Source organism: Trematomus bernacchii, unplaced genomic scaffold (genome assembly GCF_902827165.1).
Source record: "Trematomus bernacchii unplaced genomic scaffold, fTreBer1.1, whole genome shotgun sequence".
In the NCBI taxonomy this organism is placed as follows: domain Eukaryota; kingdom Metazoa; phylum Chordata; class Actinopteri; order Perciformes; family Nototheniidae; genus Trematomus; species Trematomus bernacchii.
The window spans coordinates 344,560-369,559 of record NW_022987664.1 but is presented as its reverse complement, the minus strand read 5'-3'; the positions used below and the strand labels follow the sequence as shown (position 1 = coordinate 369,559).

At 40.5% G+C, this 25,000-nt stretch overlaps 1 protein-coding gene across 1 annotated transcript in view; it reads right to left on the bottom strand.

The window, feature by feature from the left end:
• The window catches only part of LOC117487108 (attractin-like protein 1), a gene marked incomplete in the record, with an annotated part of 280,186 nt that overhangs the window by 156,404 nt on the left and 98,782 nt on the right, over nucleotides 1-25,000 (bottom strand). The window contains 1 exon segment of the mRNA XM_034135755.1: nucleotides 11,094-11,187. Coding sequence (XP_033991646.1) covers nucleotides 11,094-11,187 — 94 coding nt within the window.

Here is a 25,000-nt window from a genome sequence, read left to right as displayed (position 1 = left end):
TTAAAAAGAGACACTGACAATATTTAGAGCTGCTTCTTCATGGAAGATATCAGTCAGAGTGTTGTTTTGTATTCAGTTCTTTATTCCTCTCTTAGAATTGACCATGCCTGTTAGTAGAAAACAGAAATCGGACCTATGTATGCTTGAAATACATTTGACAATGTCAAGAGAAAGACACCATGACATTAATGCTTTTAAATACATTTAAAACCATAATGCATACCAGTGCCTGTCAGTCACAAGTCAAATAACAATCTACTTTGCATTTCATTTTGACATTTGTGCCATTTATCTGTAGCTAACTGTGACCACATGGAGGTACGACACACACATGTTGACGGACAGTAATTGGCTGCGGATGAAAGTTGTGACCTTTAGGTTAAAAGAAAGTCTCTAATGACCAGTAAGCTATACAGAAATACAATTAGATTTAAAAAAAAAAAACATATATATTGATTTTTCCAGTAGAAATATAATTGATTTTTTCAAAAATGCATAATGGGATTTGCATGGGTTTCAAAGAGCCAGGAACTTAAGATCTTCTGAGGATAATGTACATTTGAACACTCGGCAGAAGCAATTAAAGGGAAATATTAAAGGGGACCTATCATGCAAAATGCACTTTTTGATGTCTTTTCTACATCAACATGTGTCCCCGGTGTGTCAGGAGACTCACGCAGCGTCAGAAAATAAAACCCTCTCTCTTTTCCTCCGTACCCAGTTCTCTAAAAACGGGGCTACAACGGAGCTGATCCAGATTTGCATCCGATATGACGTAATATCTGAAATGTGGACCCACGGCCCTATCAGAAACGTTGCTATCAGAAACAATGCCCGACTGTTTTGGACGTAATATGGTCGGTGTTTACATTAGCATCGCTAACACTCAGAGCTAACCTGTACTGGAGAGCATGTGTGTGAAGAAGTAGGAAATAAAAAGGAACTCACCTTGTGGTATAACCGGCAAGAGAGAAAGCCTTTGAGCTCCATACTGTTTCAGAGAGAATCCTTGATAATCCATGATATGGCGTTTCATCACGGCAGTATTTAGTTTAGACAGTAGCTGCCGGGTCCCGCATGAGCTCAGACCCCTCCTTTTTTTTTGGTATCAATTTTTATTTTTTAAAGCTTTATACCCCAAATCATCACTTTTGAAACAGGAAGTGAAATAGAGGGATATGAGGCATGGCTAGAATGCGTGATCTGTTTGGTATTTTGAGCAAAACACTTCATAGACATGTTTTTTAGATATTTGTATATATCTGAGATCTATGCTATTGCCTAAAAATAGCATGATAGGTGACCTTTAAGGTTAAAAGGGTTTATTGGTTAAGGAATGATGTCTGTGCTTTTGAGGCCATTAAAGTGTCGAGACGATGACGTGCACCCGAAGCACAGATAGGAAAATGAGTGCCTGGCATCGGAGAACAAAAAGACAGAATATTAAACCTCCAGTGCCAAGAAATGTCAAGAAATGTGGACCAAATGTAAGTGTTATTATAACGTCAAGGCTTTTAATATGTCCTTTTGTATCAGTGTGACGGAGAGTGGCTCTGCAACACATCTATGTGGAAAACTTATTTAATAAAAAGGTTATTTATTGACATCGCAAAAGCTTAACTGATTGTGTTTCACGGCCATTTAGTAAAACAATCTGCTGGTTATTGAACACACATGCAGATATTTGACAAGCTTTACTAAATATGGACAGGAATGTTGAAATAATCTCTATTATATGATCATGTGTTGTAAGCCATGCTCTTGAGTTTCACCCTTTAGTTTATTTAAAGAGACCATGAATGTTTTAATGTGTGTTTGCAGCGTGTTATTGAGCATAGGGTCTTATTTATTATAGGGTCTTATTGATCATAGGGTCTTGTAACATGTGATTGTAAAAGGTCCAAAGGTATAGTGCATGTGTAAACTAAAAAGAAGTGTATAAAACCTGTGAGATTCAGTTATTCTTTACACAGACACATGTACTCTTGAAGGACTTGACGCAAGTGTTCTGGCTCTTATAGTGTTGTACAAGAATAGATGGTAGCTTTCCATTTATATGTATATGATATTTAACAATGCAGGCAGTAGCTGAGATACAATGACTCATAAGCATAATATATTTGGCTTCACTTGCTTTTAAAATGGTAGTGAACGGTGTTTAATGTTCTGCACTGGAGGTGTGTTGCCAGTGCGCCTCAGCTGAACGTGCTAAAAAGAGTCTGTGTGTTACACTATGATGTCCCGACAGTCCGTCACGTACACATGCAATTCCTTCAATCAGCAGAGTGTCTGTGTCTCTATTTTGTTATATCTTCAGAGAGGGCAAAAGTACACTCATCCTTTACTCAGTAGAAGTACAGATACTCGTGTTTAAAAATACTCTGGTAAAAGTACTGATTAAACTTCTTTACTCAAGTAAAAGTAAAGAGGTATGGGACACAAATGATCTTGGTGGACTTGACGCAAGTATTCTGGCTCTTATACTGTTGAACAACAATATATACATTTCTTCAATCAGCAGTGTGTCTGTGTTTCTATCTGCTTATATCTTGTTATATCTTGAGTGTCTAAGGTTTCGGATCCACGATGCAATCACTAAGAATGAAAGAGGGAATAATTAAAGAACAAGAGGGTTTGTTTGTATCTCTGCAGCAGGAAACTGAATATTTTTATTCCATAAACCCCGGCCAAGGACGAGGCCTTAAACCTCTCTGAGCTGCCGTCCTGAATCTGCAGATTAGAATCCAACAAGAAAACACGAAAAATAGGTGAAAATAAAACACTTTTCGGGTTTAATAGTGGCGCGCAAATCAGTTTAAGAGACAGCTCGACTTCTGGAGCAACGCGGTCCAAGAAACTGAGATTTCTGCTGAATGTGGGAATATTTTTATTTCTTTTTTGGCAGATAGTTATTGAGGTATTAGATGTAGTTGCTGGGTTTCCTCGGCATGTACGAAAGAAGGTACGAAAAGGAAGGAGAAGAAGCAAAGAGGAAATAAGACAATGAAGAAAGAAGGGTGAGGCCCTATTCTGCTTTTTTAGTGTTTTCCCTTTCCTATAGAGTGTTCTGTAAGTTTATGTGCATGTAAATGGTCTGCTAAGTCACAAATCCCTGATGATTAGAAACCAATAGTAAAACAAGAAAAATAGGTGAAAATAAAACACTTTTCGGGTTTAATAGTGGCGCGCAAATCAGTTTAAGAGACAGCTGGACTTCTGGAGCAATGCGGTCCAAGAGACTGAGACTTCTGCTGAATGTGGGGATATTTTTATTTCTTTTTTGGCAGATAGTTATTGAGGTATTAGATGTAGTTGCTGGCATGTAAGAAAGTAGGTAAGAAAAGGAAGGAGGGAGGAGAAGAAGCAAAGAGGAAATAAGCAAAGGGAGAAAGAAAGGTGAAACTTAAAGGTCCCATGTCATGGCCATTTATACTGATCATAATTCCATTGTTGAGGTCTACTAAAATATATTTATATTGTGCAATTTTCCAAACTCACATTGGTTTCTCATACAGCATCTCTGTATAGTATGTGTATTCACTCTCTCTCTCCTGAACGGCTTGTTGGAGCTCCTGCCCCCCCCTCTCCCTTTGAGCCCAGTGGCCGTCTGCGAAACAGCGAGACACAGCGAAACCCAGCCTGAAACCAGCCCGAACACACACATACACCCGCAGCCTGGCTGGGAGTTTGTGTGCTCACACACCGACTCACAGCCTCGCCGCGTCCCGCCGTCTCAGGGAGGAGAAATCGGCGGAGCTGCAGCTGAGAAAAGATTGAGTGTGTTTGTGTGAGGAAGTCCGCGGATTTGTCAATTTGGACCAATGGGTCCATTTGGGTATGGGCACGTCACTGTACCCAGGAAGAAAAAGATAAATGTCCAACGAGGCGTTCTGGGGCAGCATAGACAGGTCTTTTCTGTGTTAGAGTTTTACTCGCTACAGGGTGTACTTTGAGGGTTTGTGACTCTGCAGACCGTTTACATGCAGAAAAACCTACATAACACACAAGGGGACGGGTAATAACCAAAGCATGACATGGGACCTTTAAAGAGGCCCTATTCTGCTTTTTGAGGGTTTTCCCTTTCCTGTAGATTTATAAGTACAGTGGCTTCATATATGCAGTTAACGCAGTTCTCCGTCATACAATCTACTCAGTTTTACTACAAGATGGGGAAGAATCTGACATTCTTAAGGGTTATTTCTGCCTGTTTAAGTGTCTCAGTTCAATTTCTAATTTGGCCTCTGAGTTATACAGTTGTTTTTTACACAGCTTGGCTGAATACTGGATTCTGATTGGCCAATTTGGACAGTCCAGAGGTTGTTAGTTTTAAATAACAGGCTGTTGCTAAGGAGAACAGACTGTTACTAAGGAGAACAGACCGTTGCTAGGGATAACAGACCGTTAGTAAGGATAACAGTCTGTTGCTAGGGATAACAGACCGTCTCTAAGGATAACAGTCCGTTGCTAGGGATAACAGACCGTCTCTAAGGAGAACAGACCGTTGCTAGGGATAACAGACCGTCTCTAAGGATAACAGTCCGTTGCTAGGGATAACAGACCGTTTCTAAGGATAACAGTCCGTTGCTAGAGAGAAGAAGTCATAATCTGCGGAAAAGAGAGCACGTGGTGCTGCTCTGCATGAAGGAGGTGTGAATGGGTGAATGACTCGTAGCTTTGAGGGGTCGTAAAGAGAGGATCAAGCGATATATACGTACAGAACATTTACCATGACACCAAAACCTTTGGAGTCCTAAAGCCTTGATGCAAAAGCAGGGAAGGAAATAAGACACAATGGACAGAAAGAAGTGATGAAAGAGGTCTAGAGAGGCTTCCAGCTGACTCCCACTGAGAAGCTAAGCCTATTTCATCCCAACAGGATTCACAGTGATAAATGTGAAGTCATGAAAGGCCTCAGGGCCTCTTTGGACCCAAATACTGTATGGTCTATAAAAAACTTCTATCAGATATTTTAATCGCTAAACATATTTTTTTGTGTAGTCATATTTCCAGATATTACAGAGAAAGAGTCTCTCTGTCTGCCTCTGGGCTGATGAGAAAGGATGATAAGCATTCAGTGTTTGAGAAGGAATCAGCAAGGTGGAGGCGCGCTGATTCTTCTGATAATAATGTACTTTAGTCGATTTAACAATCAGGATTCACTGATATGGCTCTGGGTCACTTGTACACTCATTGCTTCAACAGAACCACTTAAAACCACTTTTAAATTGATTACAAAAACAATTTCCCAATTTGGGATCAATAAAGTACGATCTATCTATCTATCTATCTAAAGAAAGGTTTAAAGATATTTTTCACAAGGCAACGCACTTATGGTTTCTGTCATGGTCATCATTTGTTATTATAATATTTGTATTGTCAGATATATGTTTTTTCTGGTTAAATAATAAAGTAAGCCCATGAGCATCAGCGTGGAATGGGACAGTTTTGTTTAATGACAATTGCACAAAGTGGATTGCCAGCATCACTTAAAGGCATTGTAAAACAAATCTGGTTCAAGGCGATCGGTGCTTGGTCAGCAGGATAACGGAAAAACGGATACCAATAAATAACCATTACTTTACTATTTCCTTCCGGATTTGTCAACTGTTATGTAGTTAATGTAAGCATCTATCTGTGTTTATCTTGTTATGTATGCTTTGTGAATAATTTCTTAAAATGCAATACAAAATTAATTAAAAAAGAGGCAAAAGGGAAATCAAAGCTATTCATGGAGCTAGCAAGATCGCTAGCCACTAGTTCTGCTATTATAGAATATGAATATATCTTCCATAAAGTTATATTGGAAACACACATACAGTATATCTCCTTCTGTGTGATGCTAACTTAACGCTAGCATGTAAACCAATGTGTTATCAGGAACAATTGATTAATGTCCAGGAAAGTTCAAGAACATGGTAGAAACCCCCAACTGCAGATATAGCTAAACAGTACAGATATAAAACCATTGTTTAATATCTGAGGAGTTAGAAGACACACTGTCTAACGAGTCAATAACAGAAATTAGTTTAAAGTGGACCTATCATGCTATATTTGAATAATATAGTGTAGGACCATACCTATATAAGGCATATTTATACTTTTTTTTTTTCAAAATACCAAACAGATCATGCATTTTAGCCATGCCTCATTTCGCTCAATTTGACATTTTTTTGCTCTGTTTGTGCAAGGGCAGATTCAGTGAGAACAGCACCATCTACTGGCCTGGCATATGTACTACAGCGTCTCCAGCGCTTTCGAACGGCAATGGCCGTGGCTGTCTCCTCCTGATTGGTGGAGTTGGCCCAATAGCCGTAGCGCCACCGTCCTGACGTCAGGACAGTGTTCAAATCTGGATCAGTTTTTATCAGATCCGTTGCAGCCCCTTTTTTAGAGATTTGGGTATGGAGGAAAATAGAGAGGGTTGTGTTTTCTGACACTTGGTGAGTTCCCTGGAACACCGGGGACACATATTCATGTATAAAAGACGTACAAAAGTGCATTTTGCATGATAGGTCCCCTTTAAGTTAAAAGACTTGATCGATTCTGTTTTGTCTTGCAATTAGAAGCTCCTGTCTCTTTCTGAAGATATCCAGGTATGATTAGCTTAAGGGGACACAACACTAGGGTGATTCTGACAAGATATAGGTTTTTACATGTTAGTATTAGTGTTCAGACACTGAAGACTAATTGAGTACGAGACGTATCTTTTCTCTTGGGAAAGTCCGCAGAGCTTAAACAGAAAGGTGACGCACATTTAAGCTGCTTACAACGGACTAATGGGGACAAGAACAGGGCCACACACACACACACACACACACACACACACACACACACACACACACACACACACACACACACACACACACACACACACACACACACACACACACACACACACACACACACACACACACACACACACACACACACACACACACACACACACACACACACACACACACACACACACACACACACACACACACACACTGACATGTATTTTGCTCTGCTCGCTGTTCCTGGAAACACTTGCAAAGATAAACAAATCTGAGATTAAAGGTCACGATGATATTGGTCCTGCTTGTGTGTGTGTGTCTGTGTCTGTGTGTGTGTGTGTGTGTGTGTGTGTGTGTGTGTGTGTGTGTGTGTGTGTGTGTGTGTGTGTGTGTGTGTGTGTGTCATGTATTCCAGTAATCTAGAAGTGTTTCAGGTTGCTACAGAAATACAAATTAATCAGACTGCTTTTGGTGAAACAGAAAACAACAAACCGTATCAAAATGACAAACATCCACACGTAAAAAACAACAACACTCTCCAGTTGAGTACAGTCAAATATGCAAATTAGAAGTCAATTAGTGGAGTGTTGTTGCTTTGGGAAGAAGGCCAATTAAAGCTAAATCAAAAATGCAGTCAGACAATGCAGCATGAGGGAAAACTAGGAGGAATAAAGTGCTAAAGAAAAGTCAGCAGACTCTCACACTCGATGCCTGAATAGATTATTCATGAACGTTGTAAATTAAAACTGTAACTGCACTTAAACAGCAGGAGAACATCTGGTGAGCAGCTGATTCCATAAAATAACCCCTAACTCAGGTATACATCATATTCCAACAATGTTCACCTTTGACCTTCACACTGTGAACAGCTGTTTCTGTTCACACTCTCCCATTGGCCCTGATAACAAAGAGTGAACTCACTGACACTGTGAACATAATAATAATAACACTACATATTATTATTGTTCATTAATAACGGACTGAAAATGGCGTCCAACACTTCAGAGGTCCAGTGAAATATATCTCGACCGTATTTGGATATTCCAGAGGTCTGTTATTTTTCACTAACAGACCGTTGCTAAGGAGAACAGACCGTTGCTAAGGAGGATCGAGGGACTGTATGTGCAGTCGTATCAATCCGCAGAAAGAAGTCCGGTCAATTTAACGTCGACTGTGAACATTAGTTTTCTCCTTCAGAAAACACACACTTGTTTTAATATTTATTTTTATATTTGCTGAGAGCAGGACACTTTGGATTCATGAATGAAAAGAAAAAAACAAGAAGGAAAGAGGTGACATTGATTTTCTTCAAGACTTTAAGTCAAATGTTTTTGTGAAAGCTTTTTTTTACTTCTGGGGATTTAAATGTTGTCTCAAAAAATCATTCAAATATTGTTATTTTATGAAGATTTTCTAGCTGAATAAAAATTAAGTAACACTAGACTTTTCTTTGTTAACTAGTATTGTCCAAGCTTTTTGAAAATCCAATGGAAAAATCCCATTAGCCTTTTTTGCGATGATAACTTCTGGGGTTAGCCTAAAAACACACATCCTTGCAGCACTTTCAAAATCATGTAAATATGCAATAATAGTCAATATGAGAAGACACATATTGTGAGGGATGAATGGAGCAATGCCTCACAATAGAGAGGAATGATCAAGAAACTTGTGATGTTTAATATGACTCAAAGGGAAGAAGAAAGACCCAAGAAAAGAAGACATATAGACACATATGACACATTCACACAAAACAGCTTTACCTAATGGTGCTCATTATTTGTGACTCTCCACAATGGTGACTATGCACTGAAAACACACTCAAATATTCATCCACACACACCAAATGTAACCGGGGGAAATAGCTTGTTGACAAACAAATGGCCCTCGACTTGGCACACCATTTTGGAGTGACTCAAGCAAAACAAACAGAGAGACATTTAGAGAAGCAAATCAAAAGGTGAAAGCGGTGGCTTAGGGATGCACAAGTGAACACACACGCGCACGCACACACACACACACACACACACACACACACACACACACACACTTCTGTGGAGTCTACGATGAAAATAAACACTACTTTCAAAAAGCTGAAACACTACAGCCAATTCAACATTCACTCATAGTGCATTCTGGGTATTATATGCAGATTTGACAATATGACACAAGCATGATGATCAGATTCAATTAGCATTTTGTTTCACTTCATTGTTCGGCCTGACATATTGTTCATTTTCGTAGTTGTGTGTCATGAAGGAGACGTTATTGTGTTTTATACAGTTGAATACTCGTTTCTGATTGGTCAATTTGAACCATCATTTATATTTAGTTCTTTAAATATATTGTATTACTTGAATAAGTGTGCAAAGAAAGTGGAATGTATATATTATACATGAAAAACTGACCAACTTAAGCCAGTCTAGTTTAATTATTGTCAATGTCTGTATTTGTGATCATGAATCAGTGTTTACCGACGTCTTAAAGGATTGTTAAAACACTGATTGAATCTGTCAGCTGACATGTGGAGGTTGTGTGTTAGTGTGAGGTCATGTGAAGGTCAGCAGCTGAGTTTAAATGTAGGGTCACTGAGAGGTCACTGAGAGGTCATGTCGAGGTACGGCAACGAGAGGTGAGAGTCAAAGTGTAAGTCAAGGGTCGGAAATGAACATAATCAATAGCAGGAATTATTCAACGTGTGTGTGTGTGTGTGTGTGTGTGTGTGTGTGTGTGTGTGTGTGTGTGTGTGTGTGTGTGTGTGTGTGTGTGTGTGTGTGTGTGTGTGTGTGTGTGTACAGGCTTTAACTTTTGAAATGTGCAAAGTGTGTGTAACTCTAACTAAGTAAATACATATGTACAAGGTTTACACTAGACAGTTAAACACGTTTTGTATAGGTTTCAGTGCATGTAAATGGTCTGCAAAGGCTAAAATCTCTGTGTTCCCTCCAGAGGGAGTTGTATGTTCTGTCTCAAACTGCACTATCAATTTAATTCCCATATTGTATACCTGCCCGATTGTGCCTTTTAATGACTATTTTTACATTTACTTGAACAATATGGTTCTGTTGAATTATCTCTCAATGTTTTTAATGGTTTTGTAAGTGATTTTGGATTTAGGATTTATAAATAGACTTGTCCTGCCTAAATAAAGTAAACACACCAATAACTGTAAGTGTATTCTCCACTGAGGTGAAACTGAGGAGCCATATCTGACTCTAAATAAACACATTACACACTGTACTATCACACAGCAGGAGCAATTACAAGCATGACACATCTGCCACACACACACACACACACACACACACACACACACACACACACACACACACACACACACACACACACACACACACACACACACACACACACACACACACACACACACACACACACACACACACACACACACACACACACACACACACACACACACACACACACACACACACACACACACACACACACACACACACACACACACACACAATGTGACATTTCAAATCAATAACATATGATATCACTGTTTAAACAAAGTGTGACTGCTTCAGCCGTCATGCTGTATGTTACTTTTCCTGGACATGGCCACACACACATCCACATACAAACACACACACTGCACTCTCCTTGGCCTTCCTGCTAGATTTATCGATGCAGCAGATTTCAGTCTGTCTCTGTGGTGTGTTGGGCCGCCAAGCCATTTAAGATATTGTAGTGTTGCAGCGGTTAAGTCTAGCACAGTCAGGGAAAAACACACACACACACACACACACACACACACACACACACACACACACACACACACACACACACACACACACACACACACACACACACACACACACACACACACACACACACACACACACACACACACACACACACACACACACACACACACACACACACACACACACACACACACACACACACACACTGTTCGTCCTATCTTCCTGAGAACAAAAAACAAGTCTTTTTAACTTTTCCATGAAGGACAATTAAAGCTCATTTACCCCAAACTTCAAACAAACCAATAAATGTAAAACTCTTTATATCTTTCCTTTCCGTAAGACTTTTTGAACAACAATCACAAATGTGGCTCTAAATTTCACACAGGTTGTTTAATAGTATACGGAAGCATTTATCAGGTTGTGTTGTCATGTTTATGTAGAGTTGCATGTTGTCAATGAGTGTCAAACAGTGTCCTCCTGATAGCAACGTACCTATCAAATGATTACATAAGACTTAAGACCAACAAGAAAGGGACGGTAACACATTTTCTCATGATTGAATAACCCGGTAATATGAAGGTTTACTCACAGTTGGCACTGGTCTCCCTTGATGCCCTTGGTGGTGCAGAAGCACTTCCCTGTGTTGACATGGCAGACGTTGGCATGGCTGTTACACTTGCATGCTGCAAAGAAAAACACAATAACAAGAGACAGAGGTGTTGAAATGTTATCTCTGTAATATCACAGTGAAGAGAGAGTAAAGAGAAACACTATGAGACAGAAACAACACATTTAAAGAGGCCCTATTATGGTTTCTGGGGTATTCCCTTCCCTTTTAGTGCAAAGTTCCAGAACATAATGACCAGGTAACACTCTTGGCTAGCGCTCCAACACATTGTACGTGATAGGCTAAGGGGCGGGACATCTCTAATGGCGCATTTCCACTACACGGCCTCGCTCGGCCTCGCTCGGTATGGCTAGGCCTCGTTAGGACCGGCTCACTTTATGGCGCATTTCCATTACAGTTTAGGAACTGGGGTAGTATCTATAGTAACGCAGTGTAGGCGAAGCCGTGACGTCATCTTCAATAAGAACCCCAGAAAAACAACACAGCCGTTAGCTGTTAGCCCTCTGAGCTCACAGCTCCTCATATATGTTCAGAAACTAGACAAAAGTTAAACCACAGACTGCCTGTGTCATGGTGAATACAGTCACTGGTTTATTTATGTCTGTATAGGCCGTTGTTGTGAGTGTGGACGTTCGGAGCATATACTGCGTTAGCTTAGCCAATCTCCATTTAGAAAACACGCATTTTAAAAGGTTTTTCGCCTGCCGTCTGTCTGCAGACTTGTCAAAGCATTAATTCATGGTTTTTACTAACCGGTATCAGTATGTTGTTACTTCGGCATCATTTTGAAACGTGTATTACAATTAAATCACGGTCAAATATGTCCATCTTGTTGTAGTTGTAGCCCCCTTGCCAGCGATGCTCTCTCTAGTTTAGCATACTCAGCCCGACTCAGCCTCGTTGTCTCTGGCCCTAGACCCGCGATTTTATGGGGCCAGAAAAACTGTGAATTAGGACCCGCCGGCCGGTACTAGGCCAAGTGGAAACGCAACCAAAGACGGGCCGCTGACGTCACAGCTCTCTTAAACGGGGCTCCGCGCTGCAGTGGAAACGCGCCATAAGCGGTTGACCAATCACAACAGAGCCGGCCAGCTAACCAATCAGAGCAGACTGGGCTCTGGTTTCAGACAGAGGGTGAAAAGAGGTGCTGCAGCACAGGCAGTATGAGAAAAATAAAGAGCTTTTTGAACATTAAAGCATGGAGACATGTCCCAGTAGAGGTACTTCAAGGTTGTTTTGGGTCACATTCACACCTATTAGTCCGCTTCTCTGATGCGCACCAGACCCTAACCCTATATAATCAGACAACGTGCGATAAAAAACGTGCGATAAAAAACATTATAACACATATAATGGGAGACGTTCTGCAGTAAGGAGGGGGTTCACCGACGGCAGGTGGCTCTGACTTTTATGTATAGTTTTTTGTTTGATAGTTGTTTTTACTTTACACGACACTGTTCAACACTTCATTCTGCTTCACTCTTTCGCTAACGATTTTGAAGACATCCGCGTTCTTGTGACACGTAAATCCTACGCTTCCTGTGTTTTGGTGCGGACTGCGTTCACACCAGCGATGAACCGCTCCAGAGTTCACTAGCAAGCGCTCCGAGACCACCTCTTTTAGGTTGTTTAGTTCACTTCAGAGGTCTCAGACTGCGTTCACACCAACCCAAACGAACCGCACCAAGCGGCTAAACGCACCAGGGTTCGATTCAACCGGACTATACAAGGCTGGTGTGAATGCGACTTTACTTTCACATATCATTTTGTACAGCGTTAAGAACACATTAGGGATTCCAGCAAGGTTTAAGACCTTTTTTTTTATTTACTAAGATGGCTGCCAAGTCAAAGCCACAATCAAACATGAAAAATAAACAGCAATCAAAAACATCTCTGTATCTACTACCACATTTAAAATGATGATACTGGTAGAAGTATACAGTACTAATATAAACTTTGCATCAACATACAATCTTAAATGTAATCACGATAGATGAAAGATAGAAACCCCCTCCATTTGAAAAAACGTCTGGAACATTTGAGCTGCAAGAACTAACATCCTGTAAGATCAAATCTGTTTTGAGACTGGATGTTTTTTCCTTTGGCGAGTCTAATTTTGTAATTGTTTTGTTATGCAAAAGCAGAGCTTGATGCCTGTAATTCAAACACTGAATCCCTTCTGCACGGGGTAAATAATGGCAGAGCGTACAATAACGTTCTCTGTATCCTTTCGCTCTTCCCCGTGTCCCTTTCCAGCTGAAATGACTTTGTGTTTTATTCTGTCCAATTGGCACAGAGACAGGCCTGTAATAAAGCAGAGGGTCGAGGTGAAGCCAAGGCGGATGATGAGAGGAAAACAACCTCTTCTGTCCTCTCTGGGAGGGTCTGATCGCAGGACAAAAACAAGGTGGCAGAGGTTTTTTTTACGCTTAGTGGCAGAGAAACAAACAGAGGTGGGAAGTAACTAAGTACTGAATGTAGGTACTTTTACTCAGGGTTGGAAGGGCTACTTTGATCCAAAAGGTGGAGGAAACTAATGTTTGTTATCCACAGCTGACGGTAAATTGACCGGACTTCTTTCCACGGATTGATATGACTTCACATAGTCCCTTGATCCTCCTTTAGGTCTGTTCTCCTTAGCACAGTCTGTTATCCTTAGCAACGGTCTGTTCTCCTTAGCAACGGTCTGTTATCCTTAGCAACTGTCTGTTATCCTTAGAAACTGTATGTTATCCTTAGCAAGGCTCTGTTATCCTTAGCAACGGTCTGTTCTCCTTAGCAACGGTCTGTTATCCTTAGCAACGGTCTGTTCTCCTTAGCAACGCCTGTTATCCTTAGCAACGGTCTGTTATCCTTAGCAACTGTATGTTATCCTTAGCAAGGCTCTGTTATCCTTAGTAACGGTCTGTTCTCCTTAGCAACGGTCTGTTCTCCTTAGCAACGGTATGTTATCCTTAGCAACGGTCTGTTATCCTTAGCAACGGTCTGTTCTCCTTAGCAACGCCTGTTATCCTTAGCAACGGTCTGTTATCCTTAGCAACTGTATGTTATCCTTAGCAAGGCTCTGTTCTCCTTAGCAACGGTCTGTTATCCTTAGCAACGGTCTGTTCTCCTTAGCAACGCCTGTTATCCTTAGCAACGGTCTGTTATCCTTAGCAACTGTATGTTATCCTTAGCAAGGCTCTGTTATCCTTAGCAACGGTCTGTTCTCCTTAGCAACGGTCTGTTATCCTTAGCAACAGTCTGTTCTCCTTAGCAACGGCCTGTTATTGAAAATCAACAACCTCTGTAATGTCCAAATTGGCCAATCAGAATCCAGTATTCAACCAAGCCATGTTAAAAAACCACTGTATAACTCAGAGGCCAAATTAGAAACTGAACCGAGACACTGGAAGAGGCAGAAATAACCTCTAAGAATATCAGATTATTCCACATTTTGCAGTAAATTGTATGACGGAGAACTGCAGTAACTGTCACCCTCTCTGCAAATTTGGTTGGATGTCTTTGTTTATGGTAAAACAAAAACAAATAATTGTATTCCTTGTACAACAAATCTGATGACTTCTACTTATGGTTTTTAAAATGTACATATACACAACGATATACTCAACACAAGTTGTAATTATCATAACTTGTACAATGCTTTAGCAATACTGTACGTCATTATTGTCACGCCAATAAAGCTATTTGAATTTAAATATGAGAGATTGAAGTGTGTAAGGAGCAGGGGATTCACAAAGGAAAGAGAATGAAAGAATAAAGCACTTCACGCAGAAGACCTGCTGACAACACAGGAATAAGAAACCTGATCTCTTAGCAGAAAAGGCTGATTTGATATAAATCATATTTCCTATGACTTGTGCAAGCCCCCTGAATAGAGAACAATTTCTCACCCCAGTGCCTCTGCATGTACACACACAATAGGGTTGTCAGGGTGTGTTTAATGTGTGTGTGTGTGTGTGTGTGTGTGTGTGTGTGTGTGTGTGTGTGTGTGTGTGTGTGTGTGTGTGTGTGTGTGTGTGTGTGTGTGTGTGTTTAATTCATCGGTGTGTCAGACAGAGATGTGAAAATAAGTCTGTGAGCAGATTTTAAACTCTGTGTGGGATTGGAGTGTTTCTGAGTTCCCTCTCTGTTTCTGCTAAATATCCCTCTGTTGATAGTTCAGCAAATTATCCACCGTTGTTTTGCTCTGACAGCAAGTGATGAGTTTGGAAAGAGCCAACTGTTTTAACCCCAACCATGGAATAAATTACCAGATTCAAGATTTAGATTTTGCAGTTTAAGAATCTCTCTATTGAATTAAAGAGATAGAAAAACAGGATGGCAAAATGGTGAGAGAGGAAGCGATGTTGACCACATTTTTACATAATTCATGCAACTTTACACACTTAAGTAAACAAAGGAGGTGTAGTGAAGGCTGCTATAATTAAAGTAAACAAAGTATTCGACACGATCTACCTCACTGTTTGACCTTTTTAAGACTATTTACATATAAAACCTATATAACACACCACAGGAAAGGGAAAACCCCAGAAAGGGGAGGATTGTAAATTGGCATTGTTGGCCCTTAAAGACGATGCCTTTCAGCAATGCATTAAAATGGCTGTCAGGTTGTAGAAAATGTAGTTTTTAGACTCTCTCAAATATGAAGATTGGCTGCTTTTAAGTTCATATTTTTGCATTTTAGACTGACAAAAGAAAAGATTTGATGAATTCACCTTGGATTTAGGACTTTTAGGAACCATGTATGGACATTTTTGACAATTTGTTGACGTTTTATGGACAAAAGATAACCTATTAATCTATAAAATAAACAAAATCATAGTTAGTGTAGTCCCAGTAATCTATTAAGTGACGTAGGAAAAAAATAATGATTCTGATCCCCGCATACTGCTTTTAAAATCCCGCACTTTCTAATATACCCTTCTTCTCCACTGTGTCAGTATTCTCCAGATTATGATCAATCTCACGCTCATCTCCATGAATATTTTTCCATCATCTTCATCATCATCAATGTCACCTTCCACCTTCTGCTGACTCGGTGCTTTTATCCTTTTGTCCGGTTGCACAGGCGGGGCGTTTTGATTCGATAAGAGAGGACGGGGCTTTATCCCGTGTTTAATGAAGGGATCGAGGGCAAAGGGGGCAAACATGAAGGAAGTGAAGGAGGAAGTCTGTAAAATATGTGGGAACACACACTCTTATATATTCGCATACAAAGAGGAGAATGATTTCCATGCCCCGGACACTTCAAAGAGGTTCTTTACCTCAGCAGGATCTCATCGACCTTTAGCTACAACCACTTTTAATAAGTGTACTCCCCGTGTCAGTGTATTAAGGCCAATTGGCTACACATGATGATGATTCATTAAAAAGTGGAATATATGTTAAAAGTTGCATGATGTAAAACACTTTTCCAATAGATCAGAATGGTTATATATCTGTTTTTGGCAATTAAAAATAGCTAAATATGAGAATATGAACGCTGCAACCAAAAATGACTAGACTTTCTATGATGATATTTAGGTTAGATATACTTTATTGATCCCAATGTGGGAAATTGTTGAGGAATGAGTCCTAAAACCCAGAAATTAGTATATGGCCACTTTCGGTTCCCTCGTGTCAAAGTCAAACATGTTTAGACTGGTTTGTGGATAGGAGCCTGAAATAAGGTCCGTGGAGAATTTAACGTTTTGTTCTACGACATAAAATAGGTCAGTAAACACCCCACTGGTGAATTTAAAAACGTTGGTTGCTAACAAGTGTCTAAATTAGACGACTAAACGTCATTAAGGCCAACATTAGCCACCTTTAGCTTAGCGGTGGTGACGTGAAGTCATGTGACCGTGCTGTAGTTCCTTTATAGCCCAACATTAGCCGCCTTTAGCTTAGCGGTGGTGACGTGAAGTCTTGTGACCGTGCTGTAGTTCCTTTATAGCCCAACATTAGCCGCCTTTAGCTTAGCGGTGGTGACGTGAAGTCATGTGACCGTGCTGTAGTTCCTTTATAGCCCAACATTAGCCGCCTTTAGCTTAGCGGTGGTGACGTGAAGTCATGTGACCGTGCTGTAGTTCCTTTATAGCCCAACATTAGCCACCTTTAGCTTAGCGGTGGTGACGTGAAGTCATGTGACCGTGCTGTAGTTCCTTTATAGCCCAACATTAGCCACCTTTAGCTTAGCGGTGGTGACGTGAAGTCATGAGACCGTGCTGTAGTTCCTTTATAGCCCAACATTAGCCACCTTTAGCTTAGCGGTGGTGACGTGAAGTCATGTGACCGTGCTGTAGTTCCTTTATAGCCTAACATTAGCCGCCTTTAGCTTAGCGGTGGTGACGTGATGTCATGTGACCGTGCTGTAGTTATTTTATTGATTTAAAAGCCCCTGACTTAGTGTAACTAAACCTTGTCTGACACGTGACCTTATTGTAAAGAATTTGCACCAACGTTTTTTGAGGTAAAATTCACTTTGAGCCTTATATTTTGTTTGTATGTTCTGTCTATCGTTGTTTTATTTGTAGAGCAAGTTGTCAACAACTATGGATGCCTTGTTTTACACTAATGCTTGTTGGAAATGATAGCAAAAGAGCCAGATAGATTAATTGTTTGCCGTTGAGCTGCAAGCCATAAATAAAAAACACAAAGAAAGCAGCTTATTCTCGATAAGACATGAGTCACAGAGGAGCTCAAAAAGGATTCTGATGACGCTTAAAATCTGATTTACAGAACCATTTGTTTGCTGTTGTTTTGTATGTGTGTCTGTGTGTCTGTGTGTGTGTGTGTGTGTGTGTGTGTGTCTGTGTGTCTGTGTGTGTGTGTGTGTGTGTGTGTGTGTGTGTGTGTGTGTGTGTGTGTGTGTGTGTGTGTGTGTGTGTGTCTTTTTCCCGTACTTTGACCAGCAGACGCCAGAAATAGAGCTGCCAGAGGAAAGAGATGACTGGAATACGCTCAGAATGCTGGGTACTTCCACCACAGGTAAAAAAAAAAAGAAGAAATACACACACACACACACACACACACACACACACACACACACACACACACACACACACACACACACACACACACACACACACACACACACACACACACACACACACACACACACACACACACACACACACACACACACACACACACACACACACACACACACACACACACACACACACACACACACACACACACACACACACACACACACCTGACTGTGGAGTGGATTTGGCAGCTTCTCCACTGAGCGTATACTGCAAGAGGCGACTCTGCAGGCAGCATCCCTCGTCTGATCCATCACACACACAAACACTCTCTCTCTCACACAGACAACACACACACACACACACACACACGCACGCACACACACTGTCCTGCCGTCCTGTCTGTCCTGCTCTCTGGGTTGCCAGTTTCTCGCAGAGACAGCACTCAATATCTCTATAGCTTCCTGCTCTGAACACAAATTTACAAAGACGCCCCGCTGATGCACCCTGCTGAGAGACTGTACAGCAAAACTCAGAGTTAGGGACAACAAGAGAGAGGGAGAGGGAGAGGGAGGAACAACATCAGCATTTGTCAGATATTTAAACTATCTATTTGTAAGTTTTCTTGACAAGCGACATCTTATGAAAGTAAAAGATATTATTAGATTAACTCTATCATGGTGCTTTGATTTGGAAGAGGACATATCCTGCTGATGTTCAGGTGTATATAAGTATGCAGTGTCTCTACTTTAAAGAGTCCTCTCCTGCTGATGTTCAGGTGTATATCAGTATGTAGTGTCTCTACTTTAAAGAGTCCTATCCTGCTGATGTTCAGGTATATATAAGTATGTAGTGTCTCTACTTTAAAGAGTCCTCTCCTGCTGATGTTCAGGTGTATATCAGTATGCAGTGTCTCTACTTTAAAGAGTCCTCTCCTGCTGATGTTCAGGTGTATATCAGTATGTAGTGTCTCTACTTTAAAGAGTCCTCTTCTGCTGATGTTCAGGTGTATATCAGTATGTAGTGTCTCTACTTTAAAGAGTCCTCTCCTGCTGATGTTCAGGTATATATAAGTATGCAGTGTCTCTACTTTAAAGAGTCCTCTCCTGCTGATGTTCAGGTGTATATCAGTATGTAGTGTCTCTACTTTAAAGAGTCCTCTCCTGCTGATGTTCAGGTGTATATCAGTATGTAGTGTCTCTACTTTAAAGAGTCCTCTCCTGCTGATGTTCAGGTATATATAAGTATGCAGTGTCTCTACTTTAAAGAGTCCTCTCCTGCTGATGTTCAGGTGTATATCAGTATGTAGTGTCTCTACTTTAAAGAGTCCTATCCTGCTGATGTTCAGGTATATATAAGTATGTAGTGTCTCTACTTTAAAGAGTCCTCTCCTGCTGATGTTCAGGTGTATATCAGTATGCAGTGTCTCTACTTTAAAGAGTCCTCTCCTGCTGATGTTCAGGTGTATATCAGTATGTAGTGTCTCTACTTTAAAGAGTCCTCTCCTGCTGATGTTCAGGTATATATAAGTATGCAGTGTCTCTACTTTAAAGAGTCCTCTCCTGCTGATGTTCAGGTGTATATCAGTATGCAGTGTCTCTACTTTAAAGAGTCCTCTCCTGCTGATGTTCAGGTGTATATCAGTATGTAGTGTCTCTACTTTAAAGAGTCCTCTCCTGCTGATGTTCAGGTGTATATCAGTATGCAGTGTCTCTACTTTAAAGAGTCCTCTTCTGCTGATGTTCAGGTGTATATCAGTATGTAGTGTCTCTACTTTAAAGAGTCCTCTCCTGCTGATGTTCAGGTATATATAAGTATGCAGTGTCTCTACTTTAAAGAGTCCTCTCCTGCTGATGTTCAGGTGTATATCAGTATGTAGTGTCTCTACTTTAAAGAGTCCTCTCCTGCTGATGTTCAGGTGTATATCAGTATGTAGTGTCTCTACTTTAAAGAGTCCTCTCCTGCTGATGTTCAGGTATATATAAGTATGCAGTGTCTCTACTTTAAAGAGTCCTCTCCTGCTGATGTTCAGGTGTATATCAGTATGTAGTGTCTCTACTTTAAAGAGTCCTCTCCTGCTGATGTTCAGGTGTATATAAGTATGCAGTGTCTCTACTTTAAAGAGTCCTCTCCTGCTGATGTTCAGGTGTATATCAGTATGTAGTGTCTCTACTTTAAAGAGTCCTATCCTGCTGATGTTCAGGTATATATAAGTATGTAGTGTCTCTACTTTAAAGAGTCCTCTCCTGCTGATGTTCAGGTGTATATCAGTATGCAGTGTCTCTACTTTAAAGAGTCCTCTCCTGCTGATGTTCAGGTGTATATCAGTATGTAGTGTCTCTACTTTAAAGAGTCCTCTCCTGCTGATGTTCAGGTGTATATAAGTATGCAGTGTCTCTACTTTAAAGAGTCCTCTCCTGCTGATGTTCAGGTGTATATCAGTATGTAGTGTCTCTACTTTAAAGAGTCCTCTTCTGCTGATGTTCAGGTGTATATCAGTATGTAGTGTCTCTACTTTAAAGAGTCCTCTCCTGCTGATGTTCAGGTATATATAAGTATGCAGTGTCTCTACTTTAAAGAGTCCTCTCCTGCTGATGTTCAGGTGTATATCAGTATGTAGTGTCTCTACTTTAAAGAGTCCTCTCCTGCTGATGTTCAGGTGTATATCAGTATGCAGTGTCTCTACTTTAAAGAGTCCTCTCCTGCTGATGTTCAGGTGTATATCAGTATGTAGTGTCTCTACTTTAAAGAGTCCTCTTCTGCTGATGTTCAGGTGTATATCAGTATGTAGTGTCTCTACTTTAAAGAGTCCTCTCCTGCTGATGTTCAGGTATATATAAGTATGCAGTGTCTCTACTTTAAAGAGTCCTCTCCTGCTGATGTTCAGGTGTATATCAGTATGTAGTGTCTCTACTTTAAAGAGTCCTCTCCTGCTGATGTTCAGGTGTATATCAGTATGTAGTGTCTCTACTTTAAAGAGTCCTCTCCTGCTGATGTTCAGGTATATATAAGTATGCAGTGTCTCTACTTTAAAGAGTCCTCTCCTGCTGATGTTCAGGTGTATATCAGTATGTAGTGTCTCTACTTTAAAGAGTCCTCTCCTGCTGATGTTCAGGTGTATATAAGTATGCAGTGTCTCTACTTTAAAGAGTCCTCTCCTGCTGATGTTCAGGTGTATATCAGTATGTAGTGTCTCTACTTTAAAGAGTCCTATCCTGCTGATGTTCAGGTATATATAAGTATGTAGTGTCTCTACTTTAAAGAGTCCTCTCCTGCTGATGTTCAGGTGTATATCAGTATGCAGTGTCTCTACTTTAAAGAGTCCTCTCCTGCTGATGTTCAGGTGTATATCAGTATGTAGTGTCTCTACTTTAAAGAGTCCTCTCCTGCTGATGTTCAGGTGTATATAAGTATGCAGTGTCTCTACTTTAAAGAGTCCTCTCCTGCTGATGTTCAGGTGTATATCAGTATGTAGTGTCTCTACTTTAAAGAGTCCTCTTCTGCTGATGTTCAGGTGTATATCAGTATGTAGTGTCTCTACTTTAAAGAGTCCTCTCCTGCTGATGTTCAGGTATATATAAGTATGCAGTGTCTCTACTTTAAAGAGTCCTCTCCTGCTGATGTTCAGGTGTATATCAGTATGTATTGTCTCTACTTTAAAGAGTCCTCTCCTGCTGATGTTCAGGTATATATCAGTATGTAGTGTCTCTACTTTAAAGAGTCCTCTCCTGCTGATGTTCAGGTGTATATAAGTATGCAGTGTCTCTACTTTAAAGAGTCCTCTCCTGCTGATGTTCAGGTGTATATCAGTATGTAGTGTCTCTACTTTAAAGAGTCCTCTCCTGCTGATGTTCAGGTATATATAAGTATGCAGTGTCTCTACTTTAAAGAGTCCTCTCCTGCTGATGTTCAGGTGTATATCAGTATGTAGTGTCCTCTACTTTAAAGAGTCCTCTCCTGCTGATGTTCAGGTATATATAAGTATGCAGTGTCTCTACTTTAAAGAGTCCTCTCCTGCTGATGTTCAGGTGTATATCAGTATGTAGTGTCTCTACTTTAAAGAGTCCTCTCCTGCTGATGTTCAGGTGTATATCAGTATGTAGTGTCTCTACTTTAAAGAGTCCTCTCCTGCTGATGTTCAGGTGTATATCAGTATGTAGTGTCTCTACTTTAAAGAGTCCTCTCATGCTGATGTTCAGGTCTATATAAGTATGCAGTGTCTCTACTTTAAAGAGTCCTCTCCTGCTGATGTTCAGGTGTATATCAGTATGTAGTGTCTCTACTTTAAAGAGTCCTCTCCTGCTGATGTTCAGGTGTATATCAGTATGTAGTGTCTCTACTTTAAAGAGTCCTCTCCTGCTGATGATCAGGTGTATATCACTATGTAGTGTCTCTACTTTAAAGAGTCCTCTCCTGCTGATGTTCAGGTGTATATCAGTATGTAGTGTCTCTACTTTAAAGAGTCCTCTCCTGCTGATATTCAGGTGTATATCAGTATGTAGTGTCTCTACTTTAAAGAGTCCTCACCTGCTGATCCTTCACGTCACCACCGCTAAGCTAAAGGAGGCTAATGTTGGTTCGTGATGACGTTTAGTCGTCTCATTTAGACACTTGTTAGCAACCATCGTGTTTTTAAATTCCCCAGTGGGGTAGTTACTGATATATTTAATGTCGTAGAGTAAAAAATATGTTCAGCTTGTTTTAACCACAGACCTTTTATTATTTTGTCCCGTCGGCCTCCAGAGAACATGTCCTCCACTGCGGGAATAAAAAAAGTCTAAACAGACGTCCGACATGTCGTCAGCTGCAGCTCTGAAGGTTAGCGTTTGATTTTGCACGGGACAAGGTGAACGGCACATTCAGAGAAAAGGGACGCTAATGCCCTCCACACACACACACACACACACACACACACACACACACACACACACACACACACACACACACACACACACACACACACACACACACACACACACACACACACCACACACACACACACACACACACACACACACACACACACACACACACACACAGCACACACACACACACACACACACACACACACACACACACACACACACACACACACACCACACACACACACACAACACACACACACACACACACACACACACACACACACACACACCAACACACACACTTCATCCAGATTTGACAAGGTTAGTTAATCATCTGTCACGTTGCCGGACAGACTCTCCTCTCCTCTGTCCGTCCTCCATCTTTTCCTCCCTTTCGTCTCTCCATCTCCTCCTCCCTTTCTTCGTCTCTCTTCCCAAGGGTAACTGCTTCCCTCCCTGATATCTGATATTAACCTTGTGTTTCTCACCACATGCTTTCATCTGTTTGTCTCTCTCTCTGTCTGCCTGTCTCAGTTGCAGAATCAGAATTAATGTATTAGTCCCACGTTCAAGCAAGAGTGACAATGCAGGTAAAAAGGCTACCAACACTAAGAGAAAAGCACACATCAGTAATACAAATAAAGCGATATGAGTACATGGATAACAAGTGAGTAAATGAATACATTTAGTTTTAAATCGAGGCTGAAATCCTTGCTCTTTAACATTGCACTTCTTGCACCATCTGTTTCCATTTGTAATTTATTTATATATCCTATTCCATTCACTTGTATATAGACTCTTCTCTCACTATTTCTACTTTATTTGTATTTACTTGCACATCTCAAAACATTCTCTTTCACTATTTTATTTGTTTTATGTATAGAGAGGTGAAGTCCCGCCCTTCTACTTCCGCCCCATGGGACCTTATTTCGGAAAAAGTATGTATTGAAGTCAATGGGGAGAGAAAGATTAATATGAATTGTGCCACGAATTACACACATGATGTTTGTCAATCTTAAAAAATAATTTCCATGTCAAAAAAGTCACAGTTTGTCGTAAAACTGTTGAAATATAAGACTATGAACAATACGCAACTAGAAAGACTACAAATCCCAGAGTCCCGGTCCCGCATGCTGGCTCTTACGAACCGACTAACTCCCCTTGTGTGTATGTGCAGCTCTCAACACGCCCAGACTTGGAGTGATTTTCACCTCTTTTAATACTTTCCGCCTCATTCTGAAAGAAAGAAGTGAAATGTGCCAACGTGACGGCCGTCTTGGTGTGTGGTGCGAGACGGGAGATGGAGTTCATTGAGCGGTTTCACACCAAAAAAAGTGTTACTTCACAGTTTTACGACACATTTAAAAATGTTTGACTTGCAAAATTATCTTTTAAATTGACAAACATCATATGTGTAATTCGTGGCACAATTCAAACGGGATCGAAAGATAATCTTTCTCTCCCCATCGACTTCAATACATAATTCTTCCGAAATGAGGTCCCATGGAGCTCCCCCGGAAGGGGAGGGACTTCGCCTCTCTATATGACAATAAAGCCTTGAAACTCTTGTGATTGGTCAACTGCTTAGAGATAAGTCCCGCCCCTTGGAGCGATAGCCAATAGAAGTTTGAGTGTTATAAGTGGATATTGACCTTCAACATGTAGATGTATACAACACATACTTTCTGTTGCCTGTACGAATTCAATAATTGATAAAAATATGTCATGGAAAATGTCAGAAAATGCAGTTTTCAGCCTAAAATTTCAAATTTCTTTAACCCTCTTAAGCCCTGAGCCTGTTTTTCAGGTCTCAGGCTCGAAAATGACATTCCCAGAACAAATGACCATATCTTCCCTTCTAAAGGGGTTAAATTAATAATCTTTATTCTCAAAGTAATGATAAACCTGTGAGTTGGATGTAGAAAAGTCAGAATCAATATAGATGTGTTTTATTTTAAAGAAAATTCAGATTTTACATAGTAAAAAACTGTAAATTATAGTGTCCGTCCAAAAATGTTTACTTATAGTG